We start from the raw sequence: 20,136 nt of genomic DNA on the forward strand, positions 1-20,136 counted from the left end.
TTTGCTAAAAAGAGAAACCTACTCAATTCCTAATAGTTGTTTTGGTAAGAACATATAAGCGTATGGTCAACATACTGAAGTTCAAAACAAGCTTTTACAAAACATGACACAATTGTACTTCATAGAGACATTTATAAAACAAATGAGAATAAACAAATTCAAACAACACACCTCATTATTCCCCTGCTCTCTTCCCTTCTCCAGGCTCAAAATGTCTTATTTTTACAACAATATGGAATAAAATTGCAAAAAATGTGCAAAAAACTGAAACAACCTGCCCATTTGACCTAGTGAAATTTTCCTTGGCTCTAGCACTGATATGTTCCGAATGAGACGAGGTCCAGAGTAGACCAGCATCTAGGAGCACATCCATCTGGAAAGCACCGTAGCCTGATACTTACTCCAGCCTGATGCATTTACTGCCTTTGATTTTTTTTTTTTTTTATTACTTTATGTTGGCCTCTTCCAAGACTGCTCATGGGAATACTTTGCAGAAGCTCAGAGACCGAAAATATCTTCTATGTAGCCCTTGGACACATTTATTGAAAGAGTTTCTCACCGAATCTGAACCTCTGATTCTGTTTATTTGTCCTTTGTTCTCCATGATGTGTGACAACAGAGTAAAATAAGTCTGCCACATCTAGGCAGGGATGTGGAAAGGGCTGGTTTTATTCATCCTCTCCAACCGCTTATTGACTTTTCTTCAGTAAGAAAATTCCTCACACGTTTTCCAACTTTCAGTATTATTTTATTTCTCAGATCCATTTGGATTAGCCATAGGAGGAAAAAATTGTCTTATGGATCACTGGTATTATAGAAACCACTCTGGGAATGCCATATGCTAAGAATTAAAGAATGACAACAAATGCTCAGGGGAAAAAAGTTAATAACACCTCAAATAGTTCTTTCTGAGCAACCTATCTTCAGCTTATCTGAACTCTACTATCGCTATTACTATTAGTTTCTGCTCAAAAATCGACTTTTGGCAGGTCATCTTAGTGTTTCTTCTTTGTGGGCTTTAGTTTTGGTAAGAAAATAAGAGTTCTAAAAGACTGACCATGGTACAATTTTGTGTGGTCTGACCACAAGCCACATCCGTGACTCTTTACCATCTTTTAACCTAGGCAAGAAAGAGCTGGCTTACTGAATAAACTTTATGGGAAGGACAGGCACAGCCGAAGTGGCTGCTATCTCTCAAAGAAACTTTGGCAGAGTAAGAGAATAAGGGGAAGAGGAAATCCCAGCCACCCTTCACCATGTTATCTTGTAGTTTCCATCCTGGCCCTCTAATTGCCTCATCTCTCTATATTTAGAAATAACACGCTTGACAGTAAATATTCTCTAGGGTAATAGTTCTTATTTACCCTTTTTGGGGAGCCATGGGCCCTTTGATAACACAATGTAAGATATATACTGTGTCCACAGATAAATTAATATACTGACATGCACCCAAGCTTTTGCATACCACTTCAGAAAGACCATAGACATTGAAACCAGCAGCCAAAGAGTCAAGGAGACTCTGGAATAATATCCTTGCCTTACAAGGAAATCTGGTTGAAAGCAATAAAGTGATGATGCGCTCCGAAAACCATCACATAACAACTGTGAATTTTGTTTACAACTGTAATTCTCAAGATAAGTTTATGAACGAAGCTTCTGGATTTGGAAAACAAACTGTACAAAGTTCACATAAATTTAGCTGGTAGCAGAAGACACAGGACTCCATTATTTATTTTATGTTCATTTATTCCTACCTTCCAGGACTCATACTCAGGCACCCCAGTAATGTTGCGTGTTCTCTGGGGCTCGCTATGAAATCCTGCTCTCAGATCCTTTGTTCTCATTCAGGTGAAAATAGCTGGTAAGTTGAATGAGGTCTGAGGGTTGTGGGTTTTGAAAGGGGGCAGTATCAAAGTATTCATTAAAAGGAGGGAACTCTTGGGTTTTACATTCACATTACAGAAATAAGGCTCTTGGGGGTGGTCATGTGACTTTGGGTCATGTGATGGGTCATGAACAAGACTCACAGAGGTGGTACTTACTCTACTTCTGAGCAGGTCCAGCCTGTTCACAAACAGGCTCCGTAAATGGCTTGGGTCTCACTTACCCATCCCTTTCTCATTGGGTCTCACTTTCTCACCCATCCCTTTCTCATTGGGTCTCACTTTCTTACCCATCCCTTTCTCATTTCCTTGAGCCCTGTTTCTCTCCTGTGCCACCTTTCAAGTTCACCTCATGTAGCAATTCCTCGAGGTGAGAAGTCCTTGCAGCAGCCAATCCTTTTAACGTGCAGAGGCCCTGGACACTGTTGGGGTGACCTATTGGCCCAGCTCAGAAAGAACCCACTAGGTGACACAGCCAAATCCAAGCCAGCCCCATGAGGTCAGTTCATCCTCGTCATATCAGCTTGAAGGACCCTCTGCAAAGAAGCAGGTGTCCATTCAGGCACTCGGTGGCCTTTTTTGCAGAGACCCTCTTGTCTACATTGCATTGATTTGAAACAAGCTGCCCAGAGGAATGAAGAGTGGTATCAGGATGCCAAAACGTGAAGCTACTGGGAGAAGACAGAATAAGAGATCTATGTTCTCTAATTCCATATACTAACTTATAGACTGAATCCCTCTCAAATTTGATAACCAAAAAAATAATAAATGGTGTGTATACATATACACATAAGGCTCAGGACATGATTACATACATTTTTTCTTTGTATTTTGTTTTGTTTCACTTTAGTTTGTTTTCTTCACCATAATTCAAATATCTTGTCACGAGAGGATTAACTACTTTAGCTTACCGGTTATAGATCTGGTGGTAGCACTTTCATAAAGAGGAACTCCTTCTCCTGCATTGTTAAAAGCTTTTAGGGAGATTACATAATGGGAACTTGACTCTGGAGAAAAACAGAAAAAATATGAACGTGTTGATTTATTTAATGCATTGAAATACTCAGGATAAACATTTTCCTGAAATCAAATTGAATATAATCAATTAAGCAAACAGTTGTTAAAAAATGAGTGAGTTTAATTCTGGGAAGAAGGTGGCAGTGGTGGCAATATAGTTTTTTGATCTTCCTGAATCTTCATATAAAAAGAGACAGAAGAACTAGATAGAAAACCAAAGGCATTTAGACATTTATGACAAAACACGGTGATGAGGTCTATATGCTCACACCCGAAGATACAAGTGGATGTGGACAAACCACCAATATGTTATCATGAACCTGCATGTTATCAGTATCTGTGTAAGAGAAATCAGAGGGAAGCAACAAACCTGAAAACAGTCATTCTAAAATAACTATCAAGTAATGCTAGAAAGTGCAATGGACCAGTTTAAGATCAGTAAATGTAAATACTTGAAACTAACCTACAAAGTCTCCTTTCCAGGACAGTGTTCACACTGGGGACAAACTACTAAGAATATATTTAAAATTTATGAGTAGGACAGAAGCAATAGACATGAAAGGACGAGAAAGTCTAGATCAAAGTAGGAGAGAGGAACAGTCATGAAAGGTTGGAAAGCAAACTGCCATTGTTTTTAGTGTGTGAAAGGGTTCAGCCAACTTTTCTGTAAAAGGCCAAGATAGTCAATATAGCTGTGCAGACCACTTTGTCTCTGCCACACATTTGTCTGTTTGTTTTGTTTGTTTACAACTCTTCAAAAATATAAAAACCATTCTTAGTTCAGTGGGGCCCAAACAAAAATAGGACCTAGGCCAGATTTGACCCACAGGCTATAGTTTGCTGAGCCCTGAGCGCAGGTCTAAGGAAAACAACAGGATAGGGAACTCTGTGTATTTAGAAGAGCTATTTGAACTTCTGGGAATGCAGGGAAACAAATCACATAAAAGCAAGCAAGGAAAATCCGTTGAGGTTAAATTCCTTACAAAACAAAATGAGGAGAACATCATTCTTATAGACAAGTACACAAGGAAAGGATCAAAAATACACGAGAAAAACAGATCAAACCTGCAATTTACTGTTTCAAAGTGAGCTAAACAACATTAAGAAAATAAAATGCCAGATATGCAAGAGTTACATAAATCAGAATTGGAAGAATTCAGAAATGAGGCAGCCTGGCTCAAGAAAGAATTCTATGTAAGTGACAAAGAAATCTGAATGGGGCAGCCCAGCTCAAGAAAGAATTCCACATAAGGGACAAAGGACTCTGAATGGGGTGGCCTAGCTCAAGAAAGAATTCCACTAAGTGAAAAAGAAATTTGAGAAATAAAGTGTAATGAGATGAACAAATAAATGCAACAAGGAGAAAAACGAAAACAAAAACAAAAGTAAATGAAGAAAGAGTAAAAAAGAATGCAGGAAAAAGTGACAAATATTCTAGAAGGAAGCTAACATTGGAGTAATAGTTGTCCTTGAGGAAAAAAACTAAAGAAAGGGAACAGAACAAATATAGATGAAAAAATGTTATTCAAGAAATTTTTGCTGACTTAAAAAAATCTTTTAGGCACACAAAAGAATACATGACTTATAAGAGGGAAAATTAGTTTATTATCAGACTTTTTGACAGCACCATATTGTGCCCGAAGAAATTTACGTGATTTTTTTGAGACACTCAAGGTAAGACAATGTGATTCAAGGATTTTCCAGGCAACAAGAGTTAGCTTTAAATATAAGGGGCTCACCCAAACTGTTATCAACTTGCAATTAATCAGGGAATATTGTTCCCCTGATCCGGAGATCCACTAGAAAATGAGCTTTAGACATTCTAAATGACCAGGGGAGATACTGACCTAATAACTAACTGGTGAACAATAAATTAAATGAACTAAGACTAACTGAGGGTTAAAAGGAAGAGGTTTTATTTTGCAAGGCTACAAAATTGTACCTATATTATAATATATTATAATATAGGTACCTATATTATAATCATAAGATAAACTTAAGGGAGAATATGAATATGAATAGTATATGCAAAAATGTTTCAATAATTATTATTGATGGTGATACTATTATTATTGTTATTCTGAAACCAATGTAATATGAGATAGAGCAAATGGGTTATCAGGAGAAATTCTAATTTTATCATACCCTGTGTCCTTGAGAACTGGATTCCTGGTGTGAACAAAAGATTCAGTATTGTGTTCCCACAATTTAATTGAAAAATCAGTTGAAACTCAAAAGGTATTTTATCTCTAATTCTGTCCACTGAAAATGTCTAGAAACACTGACTTAATAACAACGGGTATCCCTAGCACCCAAACTGAGATTTTGAAAAAAATATTTTGCACTGCAAGAAACAAAGACTTCTTGGAGAGCTGGTTGATTCCTAGTCTGAGGCAGGAAACACAGCAATTGAGCCTGAGGCATCCTCACATATCAAACAGAAAGGAAACATTCAAAGACTAACAGGATTGTGTCAAATGGATTTGGAAATCAACTTGGAAGAGTTTTCCACTGACCAAAGGTGAGGACAGTCTGAGCGTCAATAAAGATGAAAGTTGCAATGAAATGAAACGTAACAAATACATATGAATGGGTGAATTCATAAAGATTTTTTAAAGAATAATAAGAGTTGGTCACTTCTGAGATTCACAGGGAACCAAATTACTATCTTCAAGTCTGGGTAAAGAGTCAAATATTTATCATGTCTTTCCTGAATAAACTCTACCACTGTGTAACCAAAGAGCATGTGAGGGGAGTATCCTCTTACCGTATTATTCCTACTAATAAGAAACAAATGATAAAATTCAAATATTGCTAGTTTTCAGCCCCAGTGAACAAATGAAACTATGCATTAAGCATTCATGATTGCTAAGATAAAACAGAGAATCCAGACATTACATACCTCCTAATGAAAGAACACACTACCCTCTAGAGTCTTGCCAAAAGGATCGAACCTGCTTAGTCTGATCAAGCTTCTTGATCCAACTGCCAGTTTGCAGGAAACAGAGCAAAGAAACAGGTTGAACTCTAACTTAAAATAACTCGTGAAGTGATACATTTGTCACATGTGGTTTTCTGTGTCTGTGTTTTATTTTACAAAAAAAAAAAAAAGCTTTTAAAACGAATGAATTTATCTTTGACAATATTCTTTGAAAATTGATTAGATGGCTTTTCCTTTGTGAAATTTTTATGTGCCCTAAATATTAGCGTTAAAGATTTGACATTCCAAACCACAGTGACACAAGAACCACAATACAACAAGAAGAATAAAATAAGATTACATTCAATGCAGTCGAAGGGCTTCTATTCAGTGAATTGCTTCGCCTGCAAGAGGGGATATTTACTTTTTTAGATTTATGTTGTCAACTTAGTTTACCGAAAAGAAAGTAATCAGTCAACAAGTTGGAGATCCAAGAATATTTGGAAAAGATGAACCTCTGTTGTCAGGTTACAATCATAATTCCGGGCAGAGAAAACAATGAAAGACTACATAAAATTAAGCAGTAAAGTATGTGATACAACTTATGAATGCTATATGAGTTTAGAGGCCTAAAAAATTAGTGAGGGATTGGGTCATCAAAGACTTCTTGGACTTGGAACTAGGACTGAAGGGCATGGGTAGGATTTAGAGGTAGAAGGATGGTAGAAGAAAAAAAACATCTCAGGAAAAAGATGGGACAGATTGAAAATACAGTGAGGAAGATCACCAAAATACTTTTCTACTAGGACGAATATACTTTATAGTTATTGGAGTGAAGTCAAAGTCTGATTTCAAACATATATACAACTACAATGTAAACATTTATATGAGGTTAGAACCATAAAAAATTACTTCTTTTGGGTGAAACTGCATTTAGTTTCACCTAATATACATATACTATATATTTTCATCTGTCTATGTATTTCTTTATTAAGGAAGTGAGAGAGAGATCAGGAATGCCAAACTCACATGCTTAGAAGTCAGAATTTTATTTTTGTTTTTGTCTTTGTTTTTAAACCTGAGAGAGGGAGGGAGAGACAGACAGATAAAGATATTTGGCTACAGTGTATGAGAGACAATAGGGGAGAGAGGATGCTGGACAGGAATTCATCTAAGTAATTCACGTAAGGAGAGGGGTCACCACTCAGCTTCCAGGTGTTATTAGCATATGGAGAGCAGTCCTGGTATCAAATTTTCTGGAAATCCAGATTTTTATGGGAAATCATCACATTCTCAAATGTTGGCAAATAATTCAAATAAAGAAAATAAACCTGTGCTGGCAAAACAAAATGTATCTCTGAACTGAATCCAGGTCCATGGCCACTAGTCTCTAACCTCAGATTCCTACATATACAACTATATGTAGGAACATATATGTATTATGCAAATATATATGTATTCATGGAAGAAGGTCATAAAGTCTGGGCTTCCTCAGTCAAGATGTCAACCATAAGATCAACAGCAACCACGAAGAAACTATATGATGTGGTAAAGAGGGTAAATATAAAATAAGAAAGCAGGTCTCCTTTATGCAAGGTTATTGAGCATGCTTGTTTTAGGTGGACCTCTCCAATTTAGACTGGAATTCAGAGGGAAGAATGTCTGACTTGAGTTCTGAACTTCCTGCTCAGGGTTGATGCTGAAACTCCCAGCCTGGTCCACGTTACATTGAATTCATCCCTTCACCACTCTGTCCCCACCTCCCAGCTGCCCAATTTCTACCTCCTCAGACAACTGACTCTGTAAAAGTCTCTGCAGCATCACTGCACTATTGGTTTTCAGTGTTGGAGTATGCATTTATTCTCATTAAAAAAAAATTAAAAGTAACTCAACTGGTTCATTCTCATTTTACTGGTTTGAATTTTTGTCTCAATCTGAATTACCTCATCTAGCTGCTATCTGGATCCCAAGCCGTAGTCACCATTTCTTAATCCCCCCCCACAGTAAAGGCGAAGTCATTGTCATTTCAATACTGACTCTTGCTAATATCAATACCCATGAAGTCTCTACTCATTGGAGTAACGGCAGCTTTTTCCGTTCGATGTCTAGCCATGGTATAAGGTACACTAGCAAAGAGTACGGAGTTTTATAATTTACCAGCTGTTGGATTAACGAATTACACTAACTGCTAAATTCCACAAATCCTAACTACCCTGGGTACACCTTGACAGTGGCCAAGCTTCAATTTAAATAGAAAGTGGTAATGGCTTACTCTCAGGAAAGGTAAACAGATTTGCCTTCGGAGTTGCCATAACAACAATGGAGTTGTTACTGATACAAGAATATTGCTAGAGCCAGGGGTCTTCAAGACTTTTTGATCTGGTATTCTGCTGTTGTCAGTAATTTGAGGATCCGGTAAGTCCACTGACATTTGTAAAGTAACACAGAGCTACCTAGGAAATAAAAGACCTAAGACAACTTCACATCCCCTTCTGTCTACCTTTTTCAAGAAGCTTCTTTATGCTCTTCATACTCTACCTGCTACTCAACATCTTTTGGGCTTTCTCTGGCCTCCATATAGTGCTTTTGTCAAATTGCATCTGGATCTACTAAGGAAACAACAGAATCTTTTTACACCCCCGTCAAACTTGATCCAATAGTGAATCAGCCTGAACAACAACAATAAAAATATTATTTGGTTATTGGTTAATAGTGGACATAGGACTCTATTGCTTTGATCCCCTTTTATACTGTGATGGAGGCATCTCGTTTAAGTGTGTACTGAGGTGGAAAGATGGCTGTGAGAGTGTATGGGAGCAAAGGAGAACAAGGGTTTGTGTTTTCTCCCCGTACAAAAGAAGGGTGTCATTTACTAGCTCACCACTAGAGGGCAATGTGGAGCTATTTTCCTGCACATGCTCAGAGCTCTTAAACTTTAAAACCAGTAAATCACAAAAGAATTGCCTAGAATTGTTCCCTCTTTAGAAGCAGCAAATGAGTTAAACACATTTAATATTATCATAATGAATTCAAAATGAATTAATCATTAATTATGGTCAGACCCCATTGTTCAGGAATACATTTAATGACAATTATGATAGTAAATTTATTTTTTCAATTTGCTGAAATGATACAGATATATAGGCTTGAAAAATGTATCAACTGCCTCTGAAAAACAACGTAGAGAGGTATTTTCTCATTTGAATTCACTGTGACTGAATCCTACTGAGATAACTTGAATTTTGGTGGATGTTCACATGGGGATTATTTTTAATTATGGATATTCGGAGTGATTCCAAAGATTTCAAACTCTTGGTCAGATTTTCATCATCGTTTGGCCAACCTTTCCTATGGAATACATCACAATGGGACAAAGGAGGATAAAGAAATACTTAATAACTCTTTGAGCATCCAAAACAGATAGCTTCTGGCCAGTATCTTCTTTGTGGCTAGGAAAAAGGGGAAATAAATGCACATTTATTGCTTATAGGGGTTATAAAGACAAGGAATGGGCAGTGGGGAGAATTTCTGGTTCTCCTTCCACAGAGACTTGGTAGGTGAGAGACCCATTATCGTAAGAGCTTTTGTTGAGGCTTGCCTGAAGGTAGTGAGATGCATGTGGCTCTCTGGGGCTAAGGGAATGAATCAAACAACCTGCAGACAGATCCTCAGGGGCTGGACCAAGATGCTGTACTTGGTAACAAAAGCCAGTGAGAAGAACATCATCGTTTTTAATTACTATTTTGTGTGAATTAAATGCCACTGGCATGTGCTAGATTGACAGCCCATAGTCCTTTATTCATTACAGATTAGTTACTTCACTCAGTGGCCCCATCAATGCCCAGCGCTTGCCGGGGCCCAGTCTTCATGTCTCTACATCTTTTGCCCTCTGTTAGCACTGCCAACAAGTCAATTAGAGAAAATTAGAGTGGTAGCTGTTTTCCTAATGCAGATGCCTGCTCACTGCAGAGAAGCAAGGCTACCCCAGGCACAGAGTACAGACCACTGGATCCCTGTCAGCTGGTAAATGTTACTGGATACCTCTGACCCCACTGGACCTGAACCGTTTAATTAAGTGTAATGGGTGGACAGCAAACACAGACAATTGCATTGATCTCTTAAAAGCATGAGCAATTCATATTCAAGAAAGATGCAATTTATACAGTACTTTCAATATTCAATTCTACTTCATTACATATACTTGTTTGCAAATTGAATTAATAGCTAATCTAATTAGTACCCTTTGAAGGTTTCCTTCCTTCCTTCCATCCCTCCCTCCTTCTTTCCTTCCTTCCCTCCCTCCCTCCCCCTTTTCTTCCTCTCTCCCTCCCTTCCTTCTTTCCTTCCTTCTTATTCTATGAACACTATTCAAAGAACGGTCAGATTATAACATAACTTGTTCATTAACCAGTCTTGCAGGTACCACATACTCAGCTAGTCTGTGTAAGGAAGTATTTGAGTCTAAAGGAGAATCAACATAAATTTTCTTTAATCTACCAAGGTTTATCACCAGGAGGGAAATCAGATAAAAATAAACTTTATAGGGAAAGTTTCACTGCTTGGCATATAGGAAGTATTTAACAAATATTTGTTGAATTGATGAACATGTGAGACACAGAAGGGCTATATTATTTAGTGAAGGTGAAATGGCAGCCCCAATCAATCTGAACAAAGAACTCAAATTTCTTGATCTCAAACTACACGTTCTGATACCTGTAGGTTTATGAATCCAAAGAGATTGTGCAACGAAACCTCTCACTTGCATATTCACATTCAGTTATTCTTCCTCTATTCATTTGTTCATTTGCTCATCAATTCTCATTGAGCACCTTCTGTGTGTAAGACATGGTTATAAGTTTTCTAGGGTATGTAAGGATTTAAACAAACAAGCCCTTATTCACCTTGATGAATCTTCTAATAGAGAAGCCATGTTGGAAGTTTTAAAAAAAAATCAGAGCAAAGTGTTCTGGAATCAGAGAGGCTTTGTCGAGAAGGTGGCAGTTTTGCTGAATCTTCTGATGAAGAAAGGTTGAGGAGAGAGAGTGGAATAAGCAAATACAAGTAAACACCACATGGTGGTTGTACAATCATGCACATTAGGATCAAAACTTGAAGACTGACAATTTCTCCTCCCTCTCCCTTTTCTCCCTCCTCCATCCCCCTCCAAGTAGTAACATTTGTTGGATGTCTAATTAGGCCCTTTGTTAACTATCTCACATCCTTTATTTTATTTAATCCTTCCCTTAATCCAGTCTCTGGCATGCAGTAAATACTTAACAAATATCTGTTGAATGGATAAACGATTACCCCCTTTTTGTAGGTAAGTGGGAGAATTGCTAATTCCAAAGCTCAGCCCCTTATCCTTGCTTTTCACTGAATAATTGATGGTGAGTTGAATAACATTTTGAATAAGTTTCAAACTGTGCTTTTAGTTTTTTTAAAATTAATTAATTAATTTATTTTTGGCTGTGTTGGTTCTTCGCCTCTGTGCGAGGGCTTTCTCCAGTTGTGGCGAGCGGGGGCCACTCTTCATCGCGGCGCGCGGGCCCCTCACTGTTGCGGCCTCTCCTGTTGCGGAGCACAGGCTCCAGACGCGCAGGCTCAGCAGTTGTGGCTCACGGGCTTTGTTGCTCCGCGGCATGTGGGATTCTCCCGGTCCGGGGCTCAAACCCGTGTCCCCTGCATTGGCAGGCAGACTCTCAATCACTGTGCCGCCAGGGAAGACCTCAAACTGTGCTTTTAGAGATACTGATTCCCCAGAACTATGTAGTCCAGGAAAAGATGTTTAAAGCAGGTCTACGTCAGACACTGTTGTAATTATCCCGGCAAAGATCGCAAAGGCCTGCCTTCAGGTGGCAGAACACAAATGAAGAGCAAAAGATGCATGTGAGTGACACAGTTTGTAGGTATATTTGGAGGAACAATGAGGAGGGGAAAAATCTAGAATGAGTTCTACATTCTGAGTCTCATAGTGAGCTGAAAGTATTGTTGGGACTAGGAAATCAAGAAGGGAGAGAAAGATTCCTGCTTCTGTCGCATTCGGTATAGAGAGGAAGGGGCATCACAGATAAAACAGACGGGCTGCTCTGGGCTCTGGTCATGGTGTAAGAATTGTACATAAATAATCTGTAGTATGGAGGATACTTTCTTTAAGCCTCGAGGAAGCAGTGCATCCCTCCAGATACTCTTCCAAGTAATTGTATTCCTAATTTTTTCTTTTCCCCACTGAATTAACTAGCTGTCTTGGGGTTATTTAGAGATAATCTGCTTAGAGTTGCTGGCTCTTTCTTGATGAGTGCTACCAAATGTATGTGGTATTTTCCATCACATTTAAGAAAAGCAGACTTTCATGTGTACTGTGTGCTCTGACTTTAAAAACAATTTTTCATCAGTTATCTCAATGATGTTACAAAGAAGTTAGGGCAGGGATGGTCATTCCCATTTCAGTAATGGAGAGACCGAGGTCCAGTTGTAATCATCTCAGCCAGAGAAGACACAGGAAGTACTGACTGCCTTCCATGTGCCCAGACTTGCTTCTCTATAGCAACAGGATGAGAAGGTCTGAGGTTTTCTCTGGACCATAATGCAGAGCAGACTTTAGTTACCAATTAGAGCAGAATAAACATTCGTCACCTGCTTTGGTTGGTGAGGTGTGCTTTTTGGCAGCCTGCCCTCAGAGTCAGAGAAACAATTAAATCCTTAGATTATAAAGCACCACAAACAGCTTACAAATGGAGCACTTCATGAAATGATTTCTCAGCAAAGCTTTACATGAGGAAATTACCAGAGACAATATAACCAAACATAGAGGTTTTCCTCTTTTCATTCGTATCTCTCAAGGAAATATTGAATTAAATAAAAGACAAGGTGAATATATTGTAGGACCATCTAAGGACTCAACTAATAAAAAACACAAATACTGTTCACAGCAAACAAATCATTACTTTGGCTTGAAAGCCAATCAGACTGACCTCCTAGCATAAAGGAAAAATAGAAGAAGAAAATAATAAAATAAAATGTGTTTTGGTTAGGAACTGAAAGAGGAAGCATATCTTTCCCTTTTACAAACATTTGCTATCCTTTCTTCTCTCATTAATTTTTTGTCTCCTTTTTCTATGCTTCTGGGGTTCTTCTCTTCGTTACTCTCCTAATTCTTCTAGGCTTCTGGGAGACAGGATGGGAACTAGGCAGTAGAAGAGAAATACAAAGAAAGAATAATAAGCATATGAATACAGAGGTGCTGAGGAAAAAGGGCAGACGTCAGTATAACGAGGAGCGCTTTTCTCAGCCCTCGCTGTACCAGATGCCAACGTGGCCAGGCTTTATCGGGCTTACCTAACCCAGAGGTGGGTACAATGACTGTCCCCACTCCAAAGATGAGAGAATGGAGTCTTAGGGATGGTCAAAGAGCTTGTTAATTAGCAGCGCTCAGATTCAAAGCCAGGTCTGTCCTACTTTTGCATCTACCCACTTTCCTATCACTGCAGGATAAAGATTAAGCGAGACATCAGAGGCAAAAGGCCCCAATTGCTTTACATTCTTTTTTGAAGCGGAAAAGTAGAAAGAAAGACACAAGACAGAAATAATTTGGGGACTTTACCATGGCTCAGGTTAAGCAGAGCCCAAGTGGAATTTTTTACCTTTTAGCGTCTGAGATGTGTGTGTGTGTGTGTGTGTGTGTGTGTGTGTGTGTGCGCGTGTGAATGCACACATGCGAGTGTCAAAGTAGCCTGCTCAATCTGTCAGCTTCTACATTCACTCAGGTTCCTGCCTTCATTTGGGTAATGTGCCTTGTTATTTTATTGCTAACCTTTCATTACCCAGGATGCCAAATAGATAATACTCAAACACTTAAGTGGCATTCAGCCTGCACACATTTATGTGTATATTTATTTATAATTACAGTGGTTATTTCTCTATGTACTCTTGCTTCTGCTTTCTTCATTATCTTCAGATTAAGCTCCATTTACAGTAACCCACTAAGTATTGTAAAAACAGCGTTGTCCTATAGCACTTTCCGTGATGATGTAAATGTTGAATAACTACACTATATGGTACGGTAGTCACTAGCCACATTTGACCGTTGAGCATTTAAAATGTAAGTAGCATGACTAGGAACTAATTTCTTTTCATTTTATTAAACTTTAATTAGTTTAAGTTTAAAGAGCCACGTGTGGCTAGTGGCCTCCATGGTGGACAGCACACCTGTACAGAAGCGCTGTTTATCTTTCTCTCCCATGGTATTGCCATAGTTACTAAGGTCTTGTGGACAATGCCAAGGGCAACTGGAGAAGATTCGGGGTGAGGGTTCTTGCTGCTACTTTTCTCTTCAAATGTGGAATAACTCACTAAGTGTACAAACTATGATTTTATAGTCTGGGTTAAAGTTTAATTTTATAGGCTGCACACATATACCACACCTGAAGGTAAAAAATTTAAGCATTTGCCTTGTATCTGATTCAATTTCTTGTATATATCTTAAATGATTTCTATCCTCATGGCAAGTAAGCTACCTCAACTGATGAAACTTTTGAGTACTCAAATTTTTCAATTCCGTGCTCTAAAATTTGGATGTGTTGCTCATCTGAATATGTACTCGATTCAGGAAAGTATGTCCAGATGGAAAATAACTTTGTTAATAATGGAAAGGGACATTAAATTAATGACAAGTCTAAGGTGGCTGTAAACTTGAACTCATTTTTAACCTCATGCTTTAATAAACCATGAAGAAATGAAGTCAAAATAGTTAGGCTAGAATAAAGACCTGGTAAAAATAATAACTACCAATGAAAAATGGCACAAGGAATATAGCATTAGGCCATTGATCATAAACAAATACAGTTTTGGACTTAAGTTCTCAAGCAAATCAACTGTTATTTTAATTACCCACTCAGATTGCCTTGGGCTCAGGGGGTAGAAGAGGAAGAGAAAAAAAAAAATAGACAAAACCAAATGGACTTACAATGACCTGAGCCAAGGTCAAGCAAAAGTCTGCATTAATAGTAACAGTAGATGTATGGGAAAAGTAAAACACGCTGTCATTATCAGGAAGCCAGTGAAATAAGCAAATTACAGTTGTTGATCTCAGCAAGATATACTGAATTATAGCATTACTGGCATAGATTTGGATTTTAACAGACAAGTTTGTACATGATTGCTTTACATTGACCTAGATTGTAATACAGTTGCATGTCTGGAAAATTCTGCTGAAAGACTGTGAACAAAGGGAAATGATAAACAGCAACCCATCCAGTTGTGGGGAGATACGTGTGGTGAGGCTGGGCCTTCTTCAGCACCTTGTTTAGTAAGAACTGGGAAGAAGGTAAGTAGCTAGAGGAGAACATTTAGAGATGTAAACTGAATAAACCTGAACCCTGTGGCAGGGTGACCTTAGTGAATTCCCAGGGGCCTCGCTTTCAGGGAGAATGGCTGAGCATTCAGGGTCAAGGCTCAGAAGGCAAGAGTTCTTCCTTCCAGACAGATGTCACCCCAAAAGGTACAAATGCAGAGAGAGTAGAAAGGCCATGGCACTGGGATTAAACAGACCTGAGTTAGAAATGAATTTGACTACTTAAAAGATATATATATTCTTAAGCAATTTTCTTGATTTCTCTCAGTTCTATCTTTGTCTTTTTTAAATCTGGAAATGTGAATGGTACTACCTTCATTTAAGATATATGCTGAAATTGGTGCAGCCACTATGGAGAATAACATGAAGGTTCCTTACAAAACTAAAAATAGAGCTACCATATGATCCAGCAATCCCACTCCTGGGCATATATCCAGAAAAGACGAAAACTCTAATTTGAAAGATACATGCACCCCAGTGTTCATAGCAGCACTATTTACAGTAGCGAAGACATGGAAACAACCTAAGTTGTCCATGAACAGATGAATGGATAAGGAAGATGTTCTATGTGTGTGTGTGTGTGTGTGTGTATATATATATATATATATATATATATATATACACACACACACACACACACACACACACAAATACAATGGAATATTACTCAGCTATAAAAAAGAATGAAATAAGGCCATTTGCAGCAACATGAAAGGACCTAGAGATTATCATACTAAGTAAGTCAGAGGAATACCATATGCTATCATTTAGACGTGGAATCTAAAAAAAAATTGATACAAGTGAACTTATTTACAAAACAGAAATAGACTCACAGACTGAGAAAACAAACTTATGGTTACCAAAGGGGAAAGGAAGAGAAGAGAGCGTTAAATTAGGAGGTTAGGATTAACATATACACATATATAAAATAAATAAACAACAAGGACCTACTGTATAGCACGGGAACTATATTCAATATCTTGTAATAACCTATAATGGAAAAGAATCTGGAAAAGAATATATATATATCGAATAACTTTGCTATACACTTGAAATGAACACAACGTTGTAAATCAACTTTACTTTTAAAAAAAAAGGTGTAAATAAGGCTTGAATGGACGCTTCACAAAAGAAGATATAGAAACGGCTAACAAGCGCATGAAAAGGGAAATGTAAATTAAAACCACAACACAATGAGATGCCAGTTCACTTACAGCACCAAATGTGACGGTTTGGAGCAACTAGAAGAATGCAGTGTTTCTAGCTGAAAGGTAAAATGCTACAACCACCTTGGAAAACTATTTAGCCATTTCCTTTAAAGTTAAACAGATTCTTATCATACAATCTGGCAACTCCCTCCTGGATATTTACCCAAGGGAAATAAAAACATATGTCCACAAAAAGTCTTTTACAGAATGTTTAGAGCAACATTATTAATGATAGCCAAACAGAAACAAACTCAAATGTTCAAAAACAAAACCCATCAATAATGACATTCTCACAGTGGAACACCATCTGAGTCATGAAAAAACATGGGCTGTTGATACATAAAAATATACTGATGAATCTTGAGAACACCACACTAAGTGAAAGCAAAAGATACCAGACTCAAAAGAATACAGATTATAAGGGCACATCTTTAGGAAGTTCTACGACAGGCCAATCTAATCTATGTTACTCAAAATCAGGACAGTGGTTGCCTGTGAGGGATTGGAGGTTTACTGGACGGAGGTGTGCAGAAACTGTGTGTGGTGATGGAAATGAAGTGTACTCTGATTAGGTCCTTGTTTATATAGGTGAATACATCTGTCAATATACATGCAATTGTATCTTTAATATCTGGCCATTTTACTATGTGTCAATCTTGCCTTAGTTTAAAAGAAAAACTATACATGTCTTGTGGTCAGACAAACTATGTTGATATGATACTTTAAAATAACTAGATACTGGGTCAACATTCAACATTCAATAATGGTATTTGTTTTATTATTATGATCTGTTCTGAATGCCACCTTTTATGGCATTTAAAGTTTTGTTTACTTTCTTTTTTTTAGGGTCCTAACTTTACCTTCAACGCCTACTTTGTCTCTCAGAAGGTTGTAAGAACCATTACCTTCGTGTAACCAAAAGCTAAAATTTTACTTCACCACCCCTCTGCCCTTGGAATAACACTGACAATGGTCATTCTTTGTAGATTACAAAAGGAAATACAATCATGTTTCCAATTAGTCACTCCTTTTCCTTCTGACACTCACCAGTCCCACTCCCTTTGAAAACTATGAACGGGGATTGAGATTCTTCCGGAGGTGACCTGGCCCTGGAATAATTTATAAGGCAAGAGATGTCTCTGATAATTACTCCTAGTTATTCTGAATGTATCATTTAAGGGAGAAACAAAACTTTAGACAAGCTGCAAAGAGAAAGATAATCTTGCCATGTTAAGACGTTTTTGAAAATCTGAAATGTTGGTTTATAATTTGTTGCTCATCTTATTTATAATATTTGTCCTTTCATCATTGTTGGTTGTAATATTACATCAAACTCGTCAATAAAAAAATTCTTGTCAATGAAGGAATTCAAAAGAGTATGTGGTACTTTCTAAAAGTCTTTCTCAACAAAGATTTCCAAAAGACACTGTAAACAGAAATATCACTGGAATAGGTGATTAACATCTTAAGGAAACAACGAGGATGCAGCAGAACTCACTTGTTTCTATACATTTTGTTCTATTAGCTAAGCACCGTATCAGGCTCTACATCTACTCCTATATACATACACTGCTGAAAGACATATTCTCTTTTGTATGAGTTATATTTACTTCAACCCATTATTTTTAGAAATTCCTTATGTGTTGCAGAAAAGGCAAAGATTAAGTCAGAAAAATAAATTCAAAAATATAAGTAGGACTTATCCAAATACCATTTCTAGACTTTGTCAAGTATCAAAACTACCCGGGTGCTTTGAAGATTAAAGGGATTTTAAAATATTGTAAAACATAATAAAGGTGTAAATCCAAATCCCAAAGAGAGTGCTCTAATTCTTTTGTTGTTTAAGAATTTTATTTTTATTGGACATTACTTGAAATAGGGCTATCAAAAAAACTAAGATTTTCTTCCTTTGTGAGTTTAAGTAATTTTTCTTGCACTGTAATTATTATACTTCAACTCAAACTCAAAATAATAAAGTAGGGAAGTACAATTAGAGAGATACTTAAATAATACTGTAGTAGTTTCAAATATAAATAAAACAATATTTTTCAGTTATGAAGGTTAACAAGTGATGTCCTTTCTAGGATTCAAGACAATGAATATGGTATGAACTGTATTTGTCATACATATCATATTAGTTAAGGTACAGACCAAGCTGCTATAATAAAGAAACACAAAATACAGCAGCTTAAAGGAGAAGTTTAAAAGTGAGCAGTCCAGTGTGGCTCACGTGGCTTTGCCATCCTCTGTGACTTCTACCTCGTAAGTCTAATTCCTTGTCATCTCCTAGCCAGGGAGAAGGAGAAAAGACCTGAGTGTCACATGCGCTAATGCATTCTGTGAGGGGGCAGGTAGGTGGGTCTATTATTAAAAGTCACTGCCTGAGGAAATCAGAAGAGATAATCCATGGAAAGTTCTTTGCAAAAGAAAATGAGATAATTATCAGGCTGTTTCAGAACAGTGGTGATTATTTATACATGCTCTCTCTCCTTTAATGCACACACCACCTGTGAGAGAGGAATCTCCTTATTCACTCTGAAGGCAGGGACCATTTTTCTTTATTTTTTATACCCCCAATGCCTACCACAGTTCCTGATAGACAGTAAGCACTTAAAAACTATTTGTTGAATGACAAAAATGACTGGTTAAATGAAGGAATTAAAAGGTAAACAAAATTGATATTCAAAAAAATTATCTTTGCCGAGGTCAAACAGCTTCTAGCTGGTAGAGACAGGATTCTACCCAGATCTATTTGAAGTTTTTTTCCTAAGTGATTCTCCTGCAAGAAAATTCCTGTGATAAAACAAGCCATCTGCCTGAGAGAAGCTCTTCCTCCGTAAACTGGAATATAAAATCTGTAATGACTACAGCTTTGTCAGCAAAGGATTTGTTGTATTTCTTGTGTGGAATGTGAAAGATACTTATGTTGGTCTCATAAATTTCCTGAGCAATCACCCACTGTTTTCTCAGCCTTTTTGGTGTCAGAGAAGAATGTGGTTGATGGATTCTCAAATGAATAATCTTAACAAGAAGGCTCATTTCCAATGAGCTGCATTGTGGCTTATGATTATAAATAGGAAAGTTAACCCCTGATTAATGGACGTTTTAACAAATACTCAATGCTACAACAGTCACATATTCCTGTCCCGTCCTTTCCCCATAAGCTATAATGATTTCTGAACAGATCCCTTCAAAAACAATTAAACCTGGTAATGGACTAACTGGGCTCCCATCCATACCATAGGTTTAACTATTAATGCTCACTCAGGGAAGGAAAAGTCTGCTGACTTTTTTTATCCTCGAAAGTAGAATTCAGAGACAGTCTGCTGAATATTTAACACAGGATGAAATTTCCATCAACGTGAGAAATATCACAATGAGGATGTGTGTGCGTGCATGTATGGAATCGTGTGGACGGAGCTGCATAAGAGTTCAAAGACTATATCTAACATTTGTAAATTTTAAAGTTATGAAATAATGTGTGTGGGAAACCAAGCTGGTAAATGACACCTGGGAAAATATAGAAGTTATGACATTATTTACACATATGTGAAAAACAGTGAGGAGACAATTGAAACACATATCAAATTACCTACCCCAAAATCACCACCTCCATTTATTTGTACCTTATTTATATGGAAATATTCAGTGAAGGTTGGGATTTTTGAATTCTCTACGTCACATTGCCTTTGGTAATATGGTGGATGAATTAGAAGAAACCCTAAGTGTTTGTAATGTTTAACGCTACATGTCAACTTC

At 37.5% G+C, this 20,136-nt stretch overlaps 1 protein-coding gene across 1 annotated transcript in view; it reads right to left on the reverse strand.

The window, feature by feature from the left end:
* Nucleotides 1-20,136, reverse strand: part of DCC (DCC netrin 1 receptor) — a 1,193,354-nt gene that overhangs the window by 148,481 nt on the left and 1,024,737 nt on the right. The window contains 1 exon segment of the mRNA XM_079943413.1: nt 2,795-2,890. Within this exon segment, the coding sequence (XP_079799539.1) occupies nt 2,795-2,890 (96 nt within the window).

Source organism: Stenella coeruleoalba (assembly GCF_951394435.1).
Source record: "Stenella coeruleoalba genome assembly, chromosome: 14".
NCBI classification, from domain to species: domain Eukaryota; kingdom Metazoa; phylum Chordata; class Mammalia; order Artiodactyla; family Delphinidae; genus Stenella; species Stenella coeruleoalba.